We start from the raw sequence: 22387 nt of genomic DNA on the forward strand, positions 1-22387 counted from the left end.
CAGCCCTAATCCCAAGAAGCTGAGCTCCTTAGGAAGGAGGCGCTGGCCCAGATCCCCCATCCCCAGCATGCCCTGGGGCTACCCGGGGGATACCTTGGAGGGAATTCTGGGCTTCCTGAGGCTAAGTGACCACAGTTCCACCTCCTCCTTTCTATCCACCACATGCACAATGTGTCTCCTACGAGGACGTGTGTGGGGGGGGGGGGGGGGGGGGCAGGGGATGGGGGAGAAATGGGTTTCTTGGGGGATCCAGGGTGGTCACTTGTGCTAGGTATCCCCCTCCCCTAAAGCCAGAGTGGCCCACAGTGGCACTGAGAGACTGAAAAATGTCCCTGTAAGGGCTGCTGCCTGGTGACTTCCCCCAAGGGATGAAGCTTTGAGGCTTGGTAAGAGGACAGCCCAGTACCTCAGCTCTGCGCACCTATTACCTGACCAAGCATACCAAATGCAGAAAGACTGCAGAAACAGGAAGTGCTCACACACCAGAACTCAGTTACTAAAAGGGGGCTCAGATTCAACCATGTATACAGTACCAAGATCCCCCACATGTGTGCAAGGTAGAGTATTTGGTGCTGGCGAGAAACCAGAGCACATCAGCTATCAGGAAGGAAAAAAATCTACTATGGGGGATTGGGGGGTAGAAGACAATGTAAAAGGCCCTCCCATTGATCATCGATTTGCTCGAGCGGGCCCAGTAACGTCTCCATTGGAGACTTTGTTGTTACTGAGTCTGGCATATCGAATACTCTCGGTAGCTTGCTGGGCTCTCCGAGAGGGGCGGAGGAATCGAACTCGGGTCGGCCATGTTGGCTGCGTGCAAGGCAGACGCTCTACCCGCTGTGCTAAAAGGAAAAGTTCCTATCATTGGGAAAATGCTCAATGCGTTTTCCAGAACAAAAATGGTTTGGGGTGTGTGTGTGTGTGTGTGTGAGAGAGAGAGAGAGAGAGAGAGAGAGAGAGAGAGAGAGAGAGAGAGAGAGAGAGAGAGAGAGAGAGAGAAGGAGGGGAGGGGAAAAGAGGAGAGGAAAGGAGAGGAGGGGAGGGGAGGGGAGGAGAGGAGAAAAAGACAGGCAGGAGAGAGGGAGAAGGAAAGGGAAAGAGAGGGAGCAGGAGGGAGAAGAGAGACAGAAAGACTGTAGATGTGTAGATGTCTCTCTCCTAGCAGAGCCTTACCACTGAGCCACACCACCCCAGTGATACTCTGCAATCCTAGAACCTAAAGGGTCTCTTGAAGGTTCATGCAAGCAGCAACACTGACATCAGCAGATACAATCTGAGAGGGGGGCTGCTCTGGCTTCCCACGCACACACCAGCATCAGCTTCCTGAGGCCCGTGAAGGTGGCTCTCACCACTGGGCTTCCCGGTTCCCCATGAGACACAGTCCATGTGCTGCAGACCCAGCACTTAAACCAGCAGCCCCACCCCTCCCCCTATGCCCCAATGTCCCTATGGCTTCCCACCTCGTGCCTGACGGAAGATGGGCAAGAGCCTGTGCAGCCTCTGCCTGGTTTCCTAGCGTGGCCCTGACAGATCTAGACAGCTTAGGCCTGTTTCTGTGGCCTGCAGTGACTCAGAGCACTTGCCCTGAGCCTCACCTGTGATCCACACGTTCAGAGCCCCTCTAGTGGTTCCCAAGAGCCCTCGGCCCTCTGGACGTCTCTCTGGTAACTCCAGACAGCACCCGGAGAGAAAAGCAGCCCCGAGAAGCACCACTGGCCCAGGACCACAGTCCAGGTCCCACTCACCAGGAATGTGCTTGGCCCAGCCAATGATGACCACCAGCTCCCGGTCTGCCAGGTCACACAGCGTGGTCAGGGCTTTGATGTCACCCTCGGGCATGCCGGGGGGAGGCATGGCGTACAGCTTGTCGGGCTCGGCCACCAGCAGGTACGACACAATCTTGGTCACTGCGACAAGGCAAGGAAAGAACTGCTGTTAGGGAGAGAGGGAAGGAGAGAGACAGAAACAGAGACAAAGACAGAGACAGAGAGACAGAGAGAGACAGAAACAGAGAGTCAGAGACAGAGAGTCAGATAGAGAAACAGAGACAGAGTCAGACAGAGAGAGACAGAGAGAGACAGAGACACAGAGACAGAGAAAGACAGAGACAGAGAGATACAGAGACACAGAGAGACAGAAAGAGTGACAGGGGACAGTGGTGGGGAGAAAACGGTTTCTTGGGGAGTCCAGAGTGGCCCACGGTGGCTCTGAGGGACTGAAAAACGTCCCTGTAAGGGCTGCTGCCTGGTGACTTCCCCCAAGGGGTGAAGCTTTGAGGTTTGGGTAAGAGGATGCAGTGTCACCTCCCAACGGAAAGGCCATGGAGTAGAGGTGACCGGAGCCACCCCAGCCCCAGGCGCTGAACTGGCCCGGATCCCCAGCTGGGCGGTGGACAGGTGCTGGGGTCCCCGGAACTCACGTGGCTTCTTAGTGGGCGGCGAGATCTGCAGGCTCAGGTACGGGCTGCTCTCCGAGTCCAGCCGGCGCTTGTACTTCTGGCGGCCGCCACGCACGCGGTCCAGGCGCACTCCTGCGAGGAAGAGAAGGGAGAACGGCTCAGGCATGGTGGACGCGTCCAATCCTGGCATCTCAGCATCCTCCCGACAACTGACAGGCACCAACTGCCAACTGGGTCCTTCCTAGATGCTGGACACTCTTGAAATCCACCCCCAGCGCAGCTCATGTCTTTCTCTCCTGAGCTGAGGCTGCAGAGAGGCCAGAAGCAGAACATGCCCAGCCCGCCGGGGGAGCAAAGGGAGCTCCCAGGAGCTCCTCAAACTTTATTCTCTTGGGGCTTGAGAGATAGCACAGCGGGTGGGGCATTTGCCTTGTACGCCGCCGACCCGGTTCGATTCCCAGCATCCCATATGGTCCCATGAGCACCGCCAGGAGTGACTCCTGAGTGCAGAGATAGGAGTGACCCCTGTGCATCGCCAGGTATGACCCAAAAAGCAAAAAAAAAAAAAAAAAAAAACAGAAAAAAAACTTTATTCTCTTAAAGAGCCCGGGGTGGAAGTCAGAGGGGGCTCAGAGGTAGAGTAGGTGGGAGGTCCTGATTTGATCCCTAAAGTGACTGCAGGAGCTTGTGGGTTTTGTTTGTTTATTTGTTTGGGTTCTGAGCCACACCTGGCCATGCTCGGGGCTTACTCCTGGGTGTGTGCTCAGGATCCCTCCTGGCGGGAACGTGGATGGTGCCAGAAAGGGTATTTTGGATACTGTGGGCAAGGTAAGCCCCTGACCCAGCTCCCTTCCAAGGGAATCTCTAGAACCCAATCCAGCGACTCCCGGAGCCCGGGTGCAGGTGGTCTTGAAGAAGACGGAGCAGCGGCTACTCTGCAGTGACCTCTACTTCAGGATAGACGTCCTTTCCAAGGCCTCCAGCATGGTGAGGAGGGCGTCCACACCACCTTCCAGAATGCTCCCTGCCCCAGCTCCCTCATGAAGACACCCCGCCACCATGTAAACTCCGAGCAGGCAGCGGTCAGGACAGAGCCCTCCTTGGAAGGCACACACAGGTTACCTACCCACCTACAGCCTTGGCAGAAAACAAGGACACCCCCCTGGGGCCGGACCAATAGTACAGTGTGTCGGACATTTTGCCTTGCACACTGCAATCCGAATTCAATCCCCAGCACCTCATCTAGTCCCCTAAATCCACCAGGAGTGGCTCCTGAGTGCAGAGCCAGGAGGAAATTCTGACTATTACCAGGTGTGTCCCCCGCCCCCCCCCCAAAAAAACCCCCTAAAACTAAAGAAAATAGGGAACCCCCCACCACCAACCAGATTCTGAGTCATAATGACTCATGAAGACTTGCGTTTCCTGACCAGGACTGGGTCTTGAGTGACAGGAGTTGACCGGCAAGGTCTGTCCCTCTCCTCCCAGCCCAACAGCAGCACCTCCCAGAACCTTGCCCCTTCCCTGCCTCGGGCAGAAATTTCCAGCACAATCTGGTCCCAGGCACTGGGACCTCCCTGGGGGAGGCAGAGGAAGGCGGGAGACCAGAAGGGTCCTAGAGCTGCTGTGCCTGCCATAGCCTCTGGATGAGGGGCACAGCATGACCAGGGCAGGAACAAGCGACCCCTTGAAACGTTAAGAGCCCTAACGGGATTGGAGGTGAGGGAAGCTGACCACACCCGCGCCACCCCACCTCCCACCTCCGTGCTCCCCTTCCCTTTATGACCAGGACCCGCAGCTCTGATCCCTCCATGGGGCTCTCTTGGGGGGGGGGGGGGTGGTGGTCACGGCTCAGCATTTCCAGAAGCACCATCCTCTCTACTGTAGGGCTTACACCACTTCCGGACCTGACGCTGCTCCCGTGGACTGAGGCGGGAGCAGGCGGGCCCCTACCCAGGTGATGTGGTGTCATTTCTCCTGACCACACTAGCCCCAAAAGGGCTGGTAAAAGCCACTACCTGGCTTCCCCCTTAAGGGCCCTGGTCGGGCGGCTTCAGATGGGCTAGTTCAGTCCAACTCTTCTTGGACTCTTCCAGTCCAGCTCGTCCATTACAGTGGCCATTGGTCCAACAGGAGCTTTTCACACACACATACACCCATGTCCAGATCCCTGGTACACGGCGAGCACCTCCTAGTCAAGCCAAACCCTTCCATTCATCTTTGGTTCTCTTGGGTATTTCTTTCGGAGTCACACCCTGCAGTGCTCGGGACTTAGTCCTGGCTCTGTGCTCAGGATCACTCCTGGCAAGCTCTGGGGACCATAGGGGGTCCCAGGGATCAAACCCAGGTTGGCCATGTGCCAGGCACGCACCCTACCCACTGTACTATGGCTCTTACCAGCCTATCATCTTTGGAGCTCAAGCTTAGCAGCTGATGGAAATGTACCTTGCCAAAACGAAGCACTCAGATGAGGAAACGAAGGGTCTGGTGCTTCCCTCCCCTTCTCAGTCACCCCCTTGGGGTAGACCATTCTTACTCCCTTATTTGCTCAGTTCTGCCTCCCATCACTTTATACCTCAATCCCCTTAAGACTCTGTCCCTCCCCCAAACTCTTTTTTTTAATTTTTAAGTTTTTAAAAATTTTTTTAAAATTTTTATTAGTGAAACACCATGAGGTACAGTTGTAGACTTACAAATTTTTGTGCTTGGGTTTCAGTTATACAGTGATCGAGTACCCATCCCTCCACCAGTGCCAATTCTCCACCACCAATGATCCCAGCATCCCTCCCACCCTCCATCCCCCCCATCCCACCCTGCCTCTGTGGCAGGGCATTCCCTTTTGTTCTCTCTCTCTTTTTGGGTGCTGTGGTTTGCAAAAGAGGAATTGAGTAGCAATCATGTTCAGTCTATAGTCTACTTTCAGCATGCATCTCCCATCCTGGGAGGATCCTCCCTTCCCCAAACTCTTGACCCTTCTTAGACATCTTCTCCACCTGTAGTGTTCTCAAGCAACCATCCTTACAGATGGGATCTTCCCTGCCCTGTGAGGTCAGCTCCTCACAGCCAGGACAGGGGACAGGGGTCTGAATTCCTCTGCACTCAATCTAAACATGAGCCACCTACTCTACATTCTGCTAATGTGTTGTTTTAAGATTTTCCCAATTTTAATGCGCACAATTTTCCTAACAAGAAGTCTCCCAATAAGGGAGGCCTGGCTTCTCAGGAGCAGTGGCAAACTGTCACCTCACCTCCATTAGGAGTAAGACAGCACTTTCCGATCGTTGTTTCTGACAGCCAGAGCTATAGATGTCAATCCCATCTTCATCCTATTCCTCCACTCCCACTTCATGTGCTACAGAACCCAGAATTTGTAGCGGAAAAATGTCCCTGCTTCCCCTGTTTCCTTGGGGGCTTGGATTGGTCACGTGACCCGTTCCTGGCCAATGGGGAGCAAAGGGAACAGCCCCGGATGCTGGCATCCAGGAAGGAAGTGACAGGCTGGGGGACCTCATTTCCGCTTCCTCCTTCCCTGACCCAAAAGGGGGAGTGCAGAGCGGTGGTAATCATCTGCCCTCACGAAACAGAACCAAATGGGCTTGGCAGAAGGAAGAGGGACGGATTCCTGGAGACTAAGGCTGAAACCAAGGCCTGGCTCCTGACTTCCTGGGAGGGGGGAAAATCAATCTCATTCATCAAGGCTTAAGCCACTTGCAGTCAGGAGCACGGTACCTTGCAGCAGAAAGCAATTTCCACTGACGCGGCGGGCAATTACTTTTTAAATTGGAATGCTTAAGTCTTGCAAACATTAAATGAAAAAAGAAGAGGCCTGAATGTGAAATAAGAGCAGCCTTATTGTTTATGCTCTTGTATTAGTAAAATACCTTACTGAAAAGTAGGCTCAGGAAGCATTTAAAACTACTAATTAGGAGGCCAGAGTGAGAGGACAGGAGTTGTGGTGTGTGCTTTGCATGCAGCCAAGTCTAGTCTAATCCCTTGCACCATATATCGTCCTCGAGTATGGTCCTGAACACAAAGCCAGGAGTAAGCACTGAGCACTGCTAGGTGTGGTCCCAAAGCCAAAATACCCCCCCCAAATTAATTACTAATTAGGGATCAAAGAGATAATATGGGGCAAAGGTTCTTGCCCTGCATGGGGCAAATCTGGTTTTGCTCCTTAACACTGCATATGGTCCCAAGCCCCACCTTTGGTGACCCCTGAGCACAGAACCAGGAGCAACCTCTAAGCACTGCTGGGTGTGGCCTAAAACCCAAAGAAATCAAGTACTACTTAACTTAAAATTAAGTAGATCATATTATAAGTAGATCATATTATAAGTAGATCATATTATATTACTGATACTTTTGAATTTCAAGAAGCATGAATAATATGTATCTAAAAAGTTCTGGATCTCCAATATCAGACATACACACAGTTTTAACCACTGATCGCTACTTTAGTCCCTTAGAATCTAAAAGACAAAATTTTAATACTCATACCAAAAAGCAACTGATAATCTCTGGAATAGACACTCCTACAAAACTGAGACCTTGAGCAGAGCCCAGGACTCCGCCCCCATGCTCCCCTGCACAAATATAAGGAGTAAATCACATCCACTGACACAAGCCCCCTGCTCTAAGCATTGCCTATATTGCCTTAGGGTTTGTGACAGGGGAAGCATCAATGAGGATGGAGCCCACTTTACAGATGGGCAGCCAGTCACACAACAGAAATGCACTCTGACGCTGGAGCCTGTGTTCTCAACTTCCGGGCAGCCTGTGGCTCTGGGAGCTCTAAGCTGAGTCTCAGAGGCAGAAGAGAAGAAGCAGCAGAGGACTGAACTAGTCCATGTCACACACACACACACACACACACACACACACACACACTCAAGACTCAGCCACCCCTCAAAGCGGGTGGGACTATCCTACCTAGAGACCTTATCAGACCAGTTTCCTGGGCTTATCTGACCTATGAACCCTCTATTTCAGGAAAATAACAAAAGTGATTCAGCACCTCCCCCCTACCCTAAGACTCCCCACCCCCTGCCCCACTGTCCCAACCCTGCCCACCAAATCTGCCTTCTTTAAGCAAAAACACAAAAAGTGAACTCCTCCCCTACCACCTCCGCGCCCAAGCGACTACAACCCTTGGATCGTTCCAGCCCCTGCCAGAACAGTATCACCCACTCTGGGCATCCCTGCAGCTCTGCATAAGACAAAGGTAGCTTTCTGTGCAGGAGGCTGGGCAGGGGGCTGCGCCGGAGCTGGACGCGTCCCTTCTACTCTCCCCCATTCCTTAGTTACCTGGGATCCCACCCAGCACTGCTGCCGGAGGCACTGCAGGCAATCAGAGCAGGAACATTCTGGAATCCAGCCCACAGCCCTCCCCTCCTGCTGGGTCAGAATGACCATGACTTTGACCTCTAAATGCAGTTACAATTCTCCTTGCCTTTCAGAAGAATTCCCACCCAATTATTTCCATCCCTCAGTTCCCTGGACCCCACCCAGCCCTTGGGGATCTTCCCCGTATTAAACCTCTAGTACAGCACAGGGGGTAGGGCGCTCACGTTGCACCTGGCCCATCTGGGTTCGATCTCTGCACCCCCTAAGCACTGCCAGGAGTAATTCCTGAGTGCAGAACTAGGAGTAACCCCTGAGCATCACTGGGTGTGGCCCCCAAACCAAAAGGACAACAACAATAAAACCTACTTGGGAAGGGACCACCTGTTCCAGCCCAGGGGAAGATCTCCATTTGGAGGTGGAATGTGCTAGATTCCCCTCACAGGAGCTGGAAGAAAACAGTGAAGAGGCAGAATGCTGGGTCCTCTGAGATGCTCCCTTAATGCAGCCTGCATGCAAATGTGGGTCCTTCCACCAGTGGCATGGGACCAAGTAGCGACTGGGGCATGGCCCAAAGTCCGTGGCTGCATGAAGCAGAAGCACCAGACCCAGGGCTCCACCTGGATGCTGTCCCTGACACTATCATTTCCTGTCTGGGAGACCTTAGTTAAGTTTCTTCATGCCTCTGCCTCAGTCTCTCCATCTGAAAACTGGGGATAATAATCCTATATCTGGCAGAATTAGAGTGGATCAAAGAGTAGATTAGATATGATACTCTTAAAGGACTACAGATAAGCCAAAGTCAGTGCTTCGTTAGCTCCTATGTTGATTATGATACTTGGGGCTGGAGAGATAGCACAAGGCACTGGCCTTGCACATCACAGCTGACTCTGATTTGGTCCTTGGAACCATATACTCTGATTGCCACCAGAAGTGATCCCTGATTACCACCAAGTGTGGAACTAAGAACTAGAAATAAATTAGTAAATTAGATCTCAAGGGGTGATTTCTTTTTTGCTTTTTGGACCACAACTGGTGATGCTCAGGGGTTCCTCCTGGCTCTGCACTCAGGAATTACTCCTGGTGGTACTCAGGGACCATATGGGATGCTGGGGATTGAGCCCAGGTGAGCCATGTCCAAGGCAAACACCCTACTCACTCCAGGCCCTGATTTTTCCCCCTTTCTTTTACATAGACAACACTGTAGGTTTGGGGAGGGGCACTTCTGGAGACGTGTGGCCTGGCAGTGGGGCCCTGGTGACTCAGTACTTGGGAATTTGAGTCTTGGGGGCTTTCCGGGATACACCTGGTGATACAGGAGTGGCCATTCAGTGCCAGAGATCAAATTCAAGACAGTGCATACGCTAGGCATGTGTTCCACCACTTGCACTATCTCCCTGGACCTCCGTGGGTGAACTTTTGTCTCAGTATGCGATAATAAAAGTTTTGGTTTTTTTTAAAGGCTGGGGATATAGCTTAGCGGGAGAGAACCCATGGTTGAAAGAATGTTCTGAACACTTCCGATTTCTCAGGTTTGTGCAATTAAATAACACAATATAAACAAAACATGCAGGTCCCTAAAACACATTAGGAACTGGGGGCAGAAGATTGGGTTAAACCTATCTCTGCAGTTCCTAGTCATTTCTTTCATGTCATCTGAAGGTGGCAGGGTGTGGGCTGAACTGGAAGCTTTGAGGGGAAGCCTTAATTCTAACTTGGCTCTTAATCCAAAAGCCAAGTATGTTCAACATAAAACCCATAAGCGGGGCTGGGGCAATACGTAGTACAGTGGATAGGGCACTTGTGGCCGAACTGGGTTCAGTCTCCGGAACTCCATGAGGTCTTCTGAGTCCTGCCAGGAGTCATCACTGAGTGCAGAGTCATGAGTAAGCCTTGTGTGTGTGTGTGTGTTGTGTGCGTATTTAATATAGGTGTATGTGTACGTATACATGCCTATATTACACACACACACACACACACACACACACACACACGCCTTAAGAAAGGGAGGTTTCTCCATGGCTTGGAGGCCAGCCACACAGGCTAGGGGAAAAAGCAGCTCAGATAGAGAAGGGAGCACCAAATAAAGGATGTTGGGAGGATCTGCCCAGGATGGGAGATGCATGCTGAAAGTAGATTATAGACCGAACATGATTGCCACTCAATACCTCTTTCACAAACCACAGCACCCCAAAGGAGAGAGAGAACAAAAGGGAATGCCCTGCCACAGAGGCAGGATGGGATTGGGGGGTGGGAGGGATACCGGGATTAGTGGTGGTGGAGAATGGGCACTGGTGGAAGGATGGGTACTCGATCATTGTATAACTGAAACCCAAGCACAAAAATTTGTAAGTCTACAACTGTACCTCATGGTGTTTCACTAATAAAAATTTTTAAAAAATGAAGAAAAGAAATGGGGGTTCACCGGTTAAACAGGGTCCCCCAGCTTCGACAGAGCTCGCTTGATTACATGCACTGGGCCGAGCTGCAGCCTCCACCCAGCTGGCGACAAAGCTGTGCCCTTGAGTAAAGTCACACCACCTGTCTCAGCAGTGGACACCTGGTGTCCCCGTGTCCTCAGGAACCAATGCTCCGTGCAGCTCAGAGCACAGGCAGCAGCAAAGTACCCCCAAGTGGCTGGGGCAAAAACTCCTTGGGAAGAAGGGAGCAGGACTGCCCACCCCTGGCTGCCTACCCCCAGCCCCCTGCAGGCGCAGGCCCGGCCGTCCACAGGCCGAAGCGGCCGCGTTCTGGATCAGATGTCCCTTTGCTGACTCGCGAGGATCAGGCTTCTATTTTCTTAATGGAAGTAAAATAATTCCTGCTTCCCTCCGCCTCCCTCCTTTTATCTCATTCTCCCTCCCCAAGCTGGATGCCGTCCCAGTCTTTCGGAAGTAAAAATAGCCAAGAGTGCAGGGGCGAGGCCACGGGGGGCAGTTTAGGTTTCTTTCTTTGATACCCAAGGCACTAAAAATAACTGGGGAGCTGCATCTGGACGCAGCCACCCCTGCAGCCCGCAGCCCCCCGCCCCCGCCCTGCTCACATCAGGCTACTTCCGAGGATGGGGGTGGGGGGGGCCTCTCCTGGTACTGCAAATCTGCATGGCCCAACCCTGGCTTGTCTTCCTTTCACCCAGAACTCTCCATCCTCCGTCTCTCCCTGTCCCGGACACAGCACCTCACATCTGGGTACTGCTTTAGGGTCCACAAGGCAATTTCTATCTCGCTCCTGGTCTGCAGGACAGGGCAGAGGACCAGTGTACACCTGCTGTAATTCCCCTGTGAACACCAGGGTTCCAGAGGTGCAAGAAGACTGGCCAGGCCCCTAGAGTCAGGAAAAGTCTCTGAGAGGCGGGAAACGCTGCATTTTTCCTGTTTGTGTGGTGATGACATAGGGAGTTGAGCCCAAGGGCCCCACAAAGGAAGCCTGTGCACTGTGCCATGTCACCCCTGGGCCCTGTCTCCTCCACCATGAGCCACCCCAGTTCAGAGGAAACTCCAACTGCCGCCTTTCACCTATAGACTTGGAGGACTCACCCAGCCTCCTCAAGGTTCTGAATTTGGAGCTCTGGAGGGACGTCTAGGAATGAAATATTTTTCAAATATGCTCTCGTGATTCTGATCAGTGGTTCGGTCTGGGCACCACTTTTACCCAATTCTTGATTTGAGCGCAGCTGATTCCAAGGCACCAAGAAGATGCATCTTTGCAAAAACAATTCAGGTTTTTTGTTTGTTTGTTTTCATGTTTGGGGGCCACACCTGGTGGTGTTCAAGGCTTATTCCTGGCTCTGTACTCAGGGATCACTCCTGGCAGGACTTGGAGAACCATACTGGGTACCAGGGATTGAACTCGGGTTGGCTGAATGCAAGGCAAGTGCGCTACCCATTGTACCATCACTCTGGCCCCTTTGTGTGCAACTTGGACCAAGCTCCAGGTGAGCCATGTCCGAAAAGAGAAGCCCAGCCCGCACAGATGAGGCTCTAATGTACAGTGGGTTTGCAAGGTGTGGGGGACCTGCTGGGGGTGCGGCCACCCCATCCCTATGGACACTAAACATCTTTGCCCTCCTTTCCCTTCCTGTCTTCCCGAGCCCTCTGGGTTTCACCCCTAGGTGCCTCAACTACTCCAGGCTGCCTCTTACTGGGTGCTGTATGGAACAGGTCTCAGGCTGCCCTGCTGGGTCTCGGGGTGCAGGGGATAAGGTAGGCACACCTTACACCTGAGTGACCTCTCTGAGTGACAGCAAAGGAGCCTGTTCTGACACATGTATGTGGAGTTTGGTATGTGTGTGTATGTATGGGGTAGGGGGAGTTCTTCAGTCAGGACACCCCTGGACAAGCATGGATAGCCTGGCCTACTGCCCACATAGGCGGACAGCCCTGCTGGGAGGACTCACCAAAGTCCTCCCACCACTGACTGCTATGTCCTTAGCACTGCCTGACTGCTTGCAGCTGTGCTGGGCCCAGCCTCCTGTCCCGGTGCATCCTGTGTCCATCTCTGATGGCTCTCTGCTAGGGACATGGCCACAGCACCCCCCACCTCAGGACAGTTCTATAAACCTGAGCTAGCCAGAAGTCGGCAGATTGCTCCCCAACAGGGAAGAGGGACTTTAGCCCAGATTCCCTCCTGCCCCCCACGCTGAGGAAGAACATGGTACTCTGTTCTTGGACCAGGGTTCAGCTACCCTGAACCCAAGGCTGCCTAGCTGGGCAACCAAAGAAGGCCACAAACATGTGGGTGCACCAGCTCAGGCACGGCACAGGGGGCTATCCTGCTGCCCACCCGCTCCCGGCACATGTGAGGCATTGCTACCTATTGCAGAACTCATGCCTAGTAATCCAGACATGTCTGAGCATCACCATCACTGAGCCTTGACCACCACTGCCCATCCAGCATGGACAGCCCAACTGACATGCGCTGCCAGCCCCCAATCCTGGACAGGGAATGTGTCTGCCTCTGAGCACTGATTCAGCAACACCCTGGCTTCCCCGGCGGGGCCATTGGGATGGCTCAAGTCTGGGTGCACACGAGCACTGCCGGGCATGTCCCCACACTGTTTCCCATGAAAGGTGGCAAAGCTGTCCGGACAGATACTTGTGTATGTGTCATAAAAGAGCTTGAACCAAACTTTCAAAAGGTTCTGGGACTCCCTAAAGCAATCACTAACATGTTAGCAGGTATCAAAGTTAAAAAAAAAAAATGAATTAACAAACTAAAGTCCTGGGTCTGGAAAGATAGTACAGTCAAGTAAGGCGCTTGCGCCGCACACGGCCGACCCAGGTTAAACCCTCAGCATCCACTATGGTCCCCCCTGAAACTTCCAGGAGATAGAGCCAGAAGCCCTGAGCCCTGCTGGGTGTGGTCCCTCCTCCCTCACAAAAAATAAAAGGCCTTTCCTACTCAGAGAAATTTAAAGAGGAAATCAATGAGGTCCAACTGAAAGTACAGCAAGTAAGGAAGTGGGGGAAGAGGCCTTCCTGAGGTCACAACTCAGCAGTAGCTCAAAGGAGAAGCTGATCCCAATTCCCAGAGGGATTGATGAGCCTGAAGGTCTGAGGGAAGCAGGGTCTGTGCTGCAAATCAGAGAGGCTGGAGCAGAGAAAAGGAGCGGGGAGCAGGCAGGAACATTCAGGACGCACTGAAGGAAGGAACAGGGGTGGGGGTGAGTCACAAAACCAGAGTCAAGGTTTTATTCCAAGGGCTGGAGAGAAGTAAGGCACTTTATAGGAGGTAAGGCATTCGCCTTGCATGAGGCAATTGGATTCAATTCCCAGCACTGCATATAATCCCCAAGGGTGAGCCCCTGAGCACCACTAGATTTATTCTTTTTTTTTTAACTTTTTTTTTTTTTTGGTTTTTGGGTCACAGTCAGCAATACTCAGGGGTTCCTCCTGGCTCTGCACCCTGGAATTACTCCTGGCGGTGTTTGGGGCACCATACGAGATGCCAGGGATTGAACTCGGGTGGGCCGCATGCAAGGCAAATGGACTACCTGCTGTACTACTGATCCAGCCCTGCACCAGATTTATTCTAAGTGCAATGAAAAGTCACAGGATGAGAAGAAAACGTGGAATCTTAGCATTATTATTATTATTATATTATAAAATGCTGGATTAAAGAGGTTCCAGGCAGGAATCAGAAGTCCATTCATTCATGAAAGTTTTGAAGGTCCCTGGGCTAAAGACATGGCCACAGAGATCAAGGAAAGAGTTTCTAGGCCCCCAGTTGAGGGGGAGCCCAGGATGCCTCCAGGCAGACACTAGTGACACCCCTGAGGTCCAGGGGACCTTTCTCCACCTTTTCGAATTTGATGGGGAGAGGGAGCAGGTCACAAAGTCCTCATAAACTGCTCAGCTGATCCAAAGCTCCATCATTCCCCAGGTGAACAAGGACCAGCCCAACAAGCCCCTGTGACCACCCAGCGCACCGGTCATCAGTTCATTGTGCCTTAGTGACCCAGACACTTCCGACCCCAGGGAAGCTCCTGTGTGAGCAGACCTATGTACATGTGAATGTGTTGTGTGCCTGTATGGATGGATGTGTGCATGCATGGTGTACATGTGCATGGGTCCAGTTCATTGACTACAACTTTATTCTGGGAAGAGAAAAGTATTTTTTTTCTTCTTGGTGTCTGAGCCACACTGAGCAATGAATGCTCAGGGGTCACTCCTGGCTCTGCACTCAGGGATCACTCCTGGTGGTGCAAGGGACCACATGGGATGCTGAGGATCTGACCTGGGTCAGCTACATGCAAGACAAATACCCCACACACTGTATACTATCACTCTGGTGCGAAAGGATTTTTTTCTTTCAAAGTAATTTTAACAAGAGAAAGTGATACTCAGGGGGTTAGGGCCACTTACCTTGCACGTGGCAGACCCAGGTTGGACCCCTGGCATCCCATATGGTTCCCCAAGCACTGCCAGGAGTAATTTCAGAGTGTAAAGCCAGAAGTAATCCCTGAGCACCACGGGGTGTGACCCCAAAATATGCACTGTAGCACTGTCAACCCATTGTTCATCGATTTGCTCGAGCAGGCACCAGTAACATCTCCATTGTGAGACTTGCTGTTACTATTTTGGCATATCGAATACGCCACGGGGAGCTTGTCGGGCTCTGCCGTGCAGGCAGGATACTCTCGATAGCTTGCCAGGCTCTCCGAGAAGGACAGAGGAATCAAACCCGGGTCAGCCACATACAAGGCAAACACCCTACCCTCTGTGCTATCACTCCAGCCGACCCCAAAATCAAAGTAAACAAATAACAAAAAAAAAAATTTTTTTTTCAAATTTAAGAGGTAAGTCATCTGTCCTCTCCTCATGCAGAGCCAGGAAAGAGGCGTTTCCGGCAAAAGCCAGTGGCAGAATACCCTCCACACGCGAAGTCATTCAACCCTAAGCAGCGGAAACCAGAGCGGGGGCCTCCTTTAATTCCCTGACATGAGCTGGCCACTAACCCAATTACCCAGTGTCCCAGGGGAGCACAAAGAGAGCAGGGGCTCAGCGCATTGATGTCAGCCCAGCTTCTCTGCAATCAAATAGTTTCAGAGAACATGGAACAAGGGTCTGAAGGGAGGTGGGAATAGAGTGAGGCCAGGAAGCAAGGGTGGGCTGGACTGGGGCTGGACTGAGCTGGACTGGGCTGGGCTGGGGTAGGGTCCCTCCGGGAGGGAAATGAAATGAAGTGAGAGGTGAAGTTTGCAGGGACAAGCTGCTGAGAGGACTGATGAAGTCCCCCAGAGCTGCACCAGCAATGCGTTTGGGGTCAGAGGGGAAATGCAACTTCAAGGCTCTGGTGTCTGGGGCTGGAATGATAGCACAGCCAGTAGGGCGTTTGCCTTGTGCAAGGCCAACCCGGGTTCGATTCTCAGCATTCCATATGGTCCCCTGAGCACCGCCAGGAGTAATTCCTGAGTGCAGGGCCAGGAGTAAGCCCTGTGCATCGCTGGGTGTGACCCAAAAAGCAAAACAAGACAAAACAAAAACTCCTGTGCCTTATGGGGGTCACACCTCAGGCAGGAGGCAAAGCCTGGGGCATGTCTATAGCCAGAATTGGGAGCCTGGAGAGCCTTTTGCTTTGGGTGGGTTTCTTTGGGGTCGGGGAGCAATGAGGGGCACACTCAGCCGTTTTCAGATCCTGGCTCTGCCCTCAGGGATCACTCCTGGAGGGCTTGGGGCACCACGTAGGGTGCCAGGGATCGACCCTGGATCAGTCACATACAAGGCAAGCACTCTGGGTGATACTCCAGTAGTGGCCCTTTTGCACCCCACCCAGTGTCCAGGACCCACCATGGGGCTAGTCACAGTATGGGTGGCCAAAGCTGGGGCCCAGTCCCCACGGGGGTTTCCCCATAGGCCAGGTCTCCCCAGAATTCCCCAGTGTCCCGCTGGGATACGGGCTCTTTATTTGGGGGGGTAAGGGGAGGGGACACAGCCGGTGGTGCTGGGGACTGAACCTGGGGCTCCCACATGCGGACTCGGCCCTTTGAGTCATCTCCCGGGCCCAGCACACGCCCATCCACCAGCTCACAGAATCCCCATATCCTCCCCCATCCAGGAGGCCATTGGGAAGACCCGGCTATCTTCCCAGCAGCAGAGAATTCTTTAAAAGCTGCATACAGGTCCAGGGCCTGGGTCAGGGGGGAGCCCTCATGGTAGCCTGTTTCTCCCTCTCCTGCCCACGTGCTGAGAGGGGTCAGCGAGAGAAGCTTCCAGATGCAGGATCTATGCCACAAGGCTAGGAGCACAAAGCCCAGGGGCAGCTCTGACCCTAACATGGGGGCGGAGGGGAGTCATCTCGCCTTGACCACAGAGGACAATTCCAGCACCCTGAAAACTCAGAAGGAATCTGCTGGCCAGTCTCCTCCAAAGCTATGAAGTGAGAAAACACGGGGCACAGGCTCTGGCCCTGCCCCCCCGGGGTATCCACCACACCCCCCAGCTCCCCTGCAAGGGGCTACAGTCCTGCCCTCCAAAACGGAGAAGGAAGAAAGATCCCAGGCTCCGAAACCCTCTGGTTGCCACCAAGCCACACATAGAAGGTTCTGGTGGCACCTAAGTACATTTCACCCGGTCTTTGCACACCTTGGCTTCCTCATCGGCAAACCCCAGGAGGTTCTGGAGTGCAGAAAGAACCAGGTGTACAAGCCAGGGGTGCAGGTCACCAACAAGATGGAGGTACCCCCTACACAAGGGAAGATCAAGCATGGAGGTGTGAAATGGACCAAGAGCAGGTCTGTGGGACTTCTCAGTGTGGCCGGAACAAACCTAAAAAGGGATTGGGGGAGGGGGTGTTTCTTCAGCTGAACCCCCCCCCATGAGGCAGAGTGCAAGACTAGAGGGGCCTGCTCCGTCTCAGAGGTTAAGAATGTTTCCGGGGCTGGAGTGGTAGTACAGTGGGTGGGCTGGGGAGGTGGGGACTTTGGCTTGCACGCAGCCGACCTGGATTCGATCTGCAGCATCCCTTAGGGACCCCAAGCACCACCAGGATTGATTCCTGAGTGCAGAGCCAGGAGTAACCCCTGAGCATCATTGGATGTGACCCAAAAGCCAGACACAGAAGAAAAAAAAAAATGTTTCCCTCTTAGAGCAGCAGTAGGGCCCCTAGCGGAGCTGAAATAAGGAGTACGTATAGCAGCCATGGGTGCGATTGCAGGACACTGAATAATTCTTTTCTGGAAAGGAGATGGCCGGCCCAGGCAGTCTGAGGAGCTGCGGGTGCAGGAAGCAGCCCGTTAGAAAGGGTCATGTCTAGGTCAGCAGGCTATGGAGATAGAAGTGGGTCGCTAGGGCCCCTAGCACTAGCCCCGGGAGTAGAGGGAAGGGCCTTGGAATGAAAACAGGGAGAGGGTGCTCCAGAGGTCACTACCCACCATCCTACTGATAAAGCAGGGTCCACTCAAGTTCTCTTCTGGGGTGTCCCTCGGGCAGGGGTGGAGGATGCCCCCAGGTGTCCGATAGCAGGGCTGGGCTCCCAGAAGCCCAGGGGCTGAATTCCAGACTCACTCCCACCACCCCTTTCCTCCCTGCCCCTCCCAATCATCCCATTGCCTAATCCATGCCTCCTCCCTTCTAGAAGGCTCTAGGCTTCCAGCCCAGAGTCTACACTCCAGGTGATCAGTAATAACTTCCAAAGATCCCTGGAAAGCCAGGCAGAACATATGCCCCTCCTCTCTCTCTCTCTCTCTCTCTCTCTCTCTCTCTCTCTCTCTCTCTCTCTCTTTCTCTCTCTTCCTCTCTCTTCTCTCTCTCTTCTCTCTCTCTCCCTCTCTCCCCCTACTCTTTCTCTTTCTGTGTACATCTCTCTGTCTTTGTCTCCCTGTCTCCCTCTGCACCTCTGTCTCTGTCTTTGTTTCTGTCTCTTTCTCTGTCTCTCTTCCAACCCTTCTCCTCCAAAACATTCCTGAACCAAGCTCATTCATGCTGGCGCATACTTCCAGGGACTGGGGAGACCAAGAGGCAAGGAGCATATTGTCCAAACATGGAGCACATTCCTGCCATGATCGACTCACTCTACCAAGGCCAGCGTGAGGCACCCACACAGTTCTCAGTTTGTGAATCTCATTGTCCATAGTTCAATATGCTGAGGCTTCGAGAGATAGCACATATGGCAGGTAAGGTGCTAGCCTTGCACACAACTGACCCAAGCTTGATCCCGGCATCCCATTTGGTCCCTGAGCACCGCCAGGAGTGATTCCTGCGTGCAGAGCCAGGAGTCATCCCTGAGCATCCCTGGAGATGGCCCTCAAACAAACACAAAATAAAAACACAACCTGCAAACACTGAAAATAAGGAGGTATTTTATAGTCCTTTGCTTCCTAGTAGCGAAAATTGTTGAAATCCAGCATGTAATTTATTTGCGGGGGTGGGGGGGTGTGGAGAAACCAGGAGTATAATATCTGTGAAGCTCAGAAATGCAAGGCCAGTAGAGACAGCCTCCCCCCACTCCTTGCCCCCACCCCCACGCCCACTGCCCCAGCATGGCTGGGAGAGATGGGAAGGGAGGACCAGTCCCAGAGAAACGCTCGGTCAGGGAACAGGCGCAGGTACCTAACTCAGGGGTTCACCCTCCAGACCCAGACTCCGCCCCCATGGCTATGTCCAGGCTTCAGCCAGGGTGGCCGGACAATACTCGGCAGTGGCTGAGGGGAGGGAAGAATGGAGGAAGCAGACCGGACAGGGGGGAACAGGGCAGAGGGGTCCCCTGCACTAAGGCACCAAGCTTCTCCTCTGCAGGAAGGGAGCGCCCTAGGGTCCCAAAGGCCCCTCCATTCACACCCACCCCACCTGACCCATCAATGAAGGACCCCAGGAGCCCACAGTGGGGGCCCGAAGCTCCTGCCCTCCAGCCACCCCTCCCCCATCTCCTCGAACACTGGAGCACCCCCCAAGAAGACAGCAGTGGCTGGAGTGGGTGGCATGGGCTCCCAGCGGGTAGCGGGCAGTGGGCAGCGGGCAGGGGTCGGGCGACGGTGCTTACCTTCCTTCAGCATGCCCACTTTGAGGCACTTCATGAAGCGGCAGGCCTGACACGACTTGCGTCGCCGTTTGGTGATCTCACACTCGTTGGTGGCCGGGCAGCTGTACTCGATGTTCCCTGTAGGGAACACACAGGCAGAGTAAGCAGAGGTGGGTGGGGAGGAACCGCAGTAGCTCCCAGTACCCTCGCCCCCACCTCCCATCCCTGGGATCCTGGGGCCCAGGGAACCAGAGTCGCGAGGATCAGCCCCGGTCAGTGCTCCAAACTAGGAGGGAGAAGCCTGCCGTGGCCACCTGCAACCCCACCGACTCACTCCCAGCCTAGAAAGCTTTTCACCTGCTCAGAGAAGCCCGGCAGGCCCTGAGCCCCAGTGTCCTCCTCTTGAAAAGTGTGAGGAAGGGCAACGCGAGATCTGAGGATCAAAGAGCTTTAAAAGGGGCTGGAGGGACACCACCGCAGGTAGGGCGTTTGCCTTGCCCACGGCAGACCCGGTTTGATTCCCAGCATCCCATATGGTCCCCCGAGCACCGCCAGGAGTAATTCCTGAGTGAGAGCCAGAAGTAACCTCTGAGCGTCGCTGGGTGTGACCCAAAAGCAAAAATAAAAACAAAAACAGAGCTTTAAAATTAGCTCCCGGGGAGTAAGAGGTCCAGGGGCTGGGCGCAGGCTGGGGAGTGCAGGTTGCCTGGGTTTTCCCCTTCCTCCAGGGCCTCCAGAACCAAAACTGGGGCCAACCTGAGCTCCAGGCCAAGCTAGGAGGGGCCCCAGCACCAAACACTGCTGGGTGTGGGCCAAAAGCCAGAGAGAAAAAGGCTTCCTTAGCCTGGAGGCCAGTGTGAGGGTGTGTACCCAGAGGCAGGGCCTGCAGGAAGGAAGTGCTGGGCCTGGGCTGGAAGGCAGGGAAGGGGCCAGGCCAGGGAGCATGCTCTCCACTCTGCTCTGCCCCACTCAGCACTGCCCCACTCAGCACTCTCCCCAACTCAGCATTCTCCCACTCAGCACTCTAACCCACTCAGCATTCTCCCACTCAGCACTCTCCCTCTCAGCACTCTGGGGGGCTGTCCCAAAGTCAGAGCACTTGGCCTATGCCTGTGGTTTCTTCAATACAAACCCCAGACCCCAGACTCCTCCCCTCAAGGGAGCAGGAGCAAAGTGCCCAGAGCCCTTCTCTGCCCGGAGCCTCTCCAAAGCAGGAGGGTGCTGTCAGGGGTGCTGTCCACAGCCAGGGCTCAGTCCCCGCCCCCCATGCCAACCACCTGGGTGCTCGGCCCCTGCCCGCTCCCCGGCCCTCACAAGGACCCTCACACACACCCCTTCACGCCCCACTCCAGAAAAGAGATCTTGGGATGGGAGCAATGGAATGACCCAAGGCCACACAATCCCTCGCTGTGGGGCTGAAGCAATAGCACAGCAGGTAGGGAGTTTGCCTTGCACATGGCCGACCCGGGTTCGATTCCCAGCATCCCATATGGTCCCCTGAGCACCGCCAGGGTTAATTCCTGAGAGCAGAGCCAGGAGTAACTTCTGTGCATCGCCAGGTGTGACCCAAAAAGAAAACAAACAAACGAACAAAAAAAGAATTCCTCGCTGCCCCAAGGAGTCGGGGTAAGTTAGGCTAACCTAGCAGACCTCAGCAGGGCAGGAGGCTGAGGCTTCGTCCCTGGGCCTCCACCAAGGTGGCGTCAAGAAACTCCACTCACAGTGTGAAAACACAGGCAGAGGGCTAAGAAGTAGAGGGGATTGCTGAGTGTCCAGAAAGCAGCAAGATCCCCTTTGGTCATGGGGAAACTGAGGCCCACAACCGTCTGCCTCCTCTCCCCATCACTGACACTTGCCCCGGCCCCCTCCCTCTGCAGAGGACAGGAGGTGACAAGGCGACAAGGGGCAGAGATGGGAGTCTCCTGAACACCAACCCTCTTAGCAGGTGGGTGCGGGCTGCTTCTGGGAAAATGATATTCACCTAAGCATGGGAACAATAAATAAGTTCAAGCAGATAGTAGATAAACTGGATAAGGAAAATTATGTAAATAACATCACAAAGATAAACATGAAGGACAGCTCTGTGGGACACAGCCCTGCTACACGGCCGTCTCCGCCCAGCCTCCCCCGCCGGGCCCGGTTCTCGGTTCCTAGAACTCGGGGAGGCTCTAGCTGCTCAGCGCAGACCACTGTGCTTCTGTACCCCGGTTCCCATGATGACCCTGCACCCCGTCACCCTGTTGGCCTGGGGCAGGGCCCCCGGGCACTGAGGACCAACCTACACACAGAGGTCTCTAAAGTACCAGTCACCCCGTAGGTCTCTGCTCCATCTCTACCACCTCACAACCCTGCCAAGCTGCCTCGGGGACCCCCCCCCCAGAAGCTGCTGCTGTCTCACACTCCCGCTCAGCGGCACGGGCAGCTGTCACCCTGGTCAGGCAGGGCGTGTGGTGTGTGTGACTCGCACTGGGGCTCTCCCCGGACAAGAGCATCGGACGCAAGCCACAAGAACACAAGCAATGGGGGCCAGAGAGATAGTACCGGTCAGGCAAGTAGGGTATTTGCCTAGCAAGCGGTTGCCAACCTGGGCTCGATCCCCAGCATCCCATATGCCACCCCGAAGCACCACCAGGAGTGATTCCTGAGCACGGTGACAAGAGTAAGCGGCCCCAAGCACCAGCAGGTATGGCCCAAATAAACCAAGAAAAGAAAGACTGCGAGCAATGTTCTTATTTTCCCCCTCTGAGCCTTTCTAGTGGCACTCAGGGGGGTCCAGGGGACCCTCCCAGCAAACCACCAGTTCAATATAAGGTTCCTACAGGGCCCAGGACCACCAGGGGCTCCCCATGGAAGTGCCAGGGATCAAAGTGTGGGAGGGAAGAGAGAGGGAGGGAAAGGAGGGGGAGAGGGGAGAAGGGGGGAGAGAGGGGAGAGAGGGGGGAGGTTAAGAGGGGAGAGGAAGAGAGGAAGAGAGAGAGAGAGAGAGAGAGAGAGAGAGAGAGAGAGAGAAGAGTTAGTTCTAATGTTATATATTTATTTTTGTTCCTTGCAATCTGTTTTATGGCTCCCGCGGCTGGCTGCCAACAAAGCCAGGCTGGTGGCCGGGGCTGTGCAATTTCTGTAAGTGCCTCCTTGATAAAGTGATGAGATTAATTCATCAGAATTCTTGCTGTCCCTCGGGCAGCCTAGGAGAGC

At 54.0% G+C, this 22387-nt stretch overlaps 1 protein-coding gene across 3 annotated transcripts in view; it reads right to left on the bottom strand.

Moving 5' to 3' along the window:
• Positions 1 to 22387, bottom strand: part of ESRRB (estrogen related receptor beta) — a 170770-nt gene that overhangs the window by 14020 nt on the left and 134363 nt on the right. For all 3 annotated transcript variants that reach the window (XM_056133628.1, XM_056133627.1, XM_056133630.1), the window contains exons 3-5: positions 19214 to 19330; positions 2420 to 2530; positions 1746 to 1907 (exon numbers count right to left, since the gene is read on the bottom strand). In XM_056133628.1, the coding sequence (XP_055989603.1) occupies positions 1746 to 1907; positions 2420 to 2530; positions 19214 to 19330 (390 nt within the window). The remainder of the gene's footprint in view (positions 1 to 1745; positions 1908 to 2419; positions 2531 to 19213; positions 19331 to 22387) is intronic.

This window comes from Sorex fumeus, unplaced genomic scaffold (genome assembly GCF_029834395.1).
Source record: "Sorex fumeus unplaced genomic scaffold, SorFum_2.1 ptg000098l, whole genome shotgun sequence".
NCBI lineage: Eukaryota > Metazoa > Chordata > Mammalia > Eulipotyphla > Soricidae > Sorex > Sorex fumeus.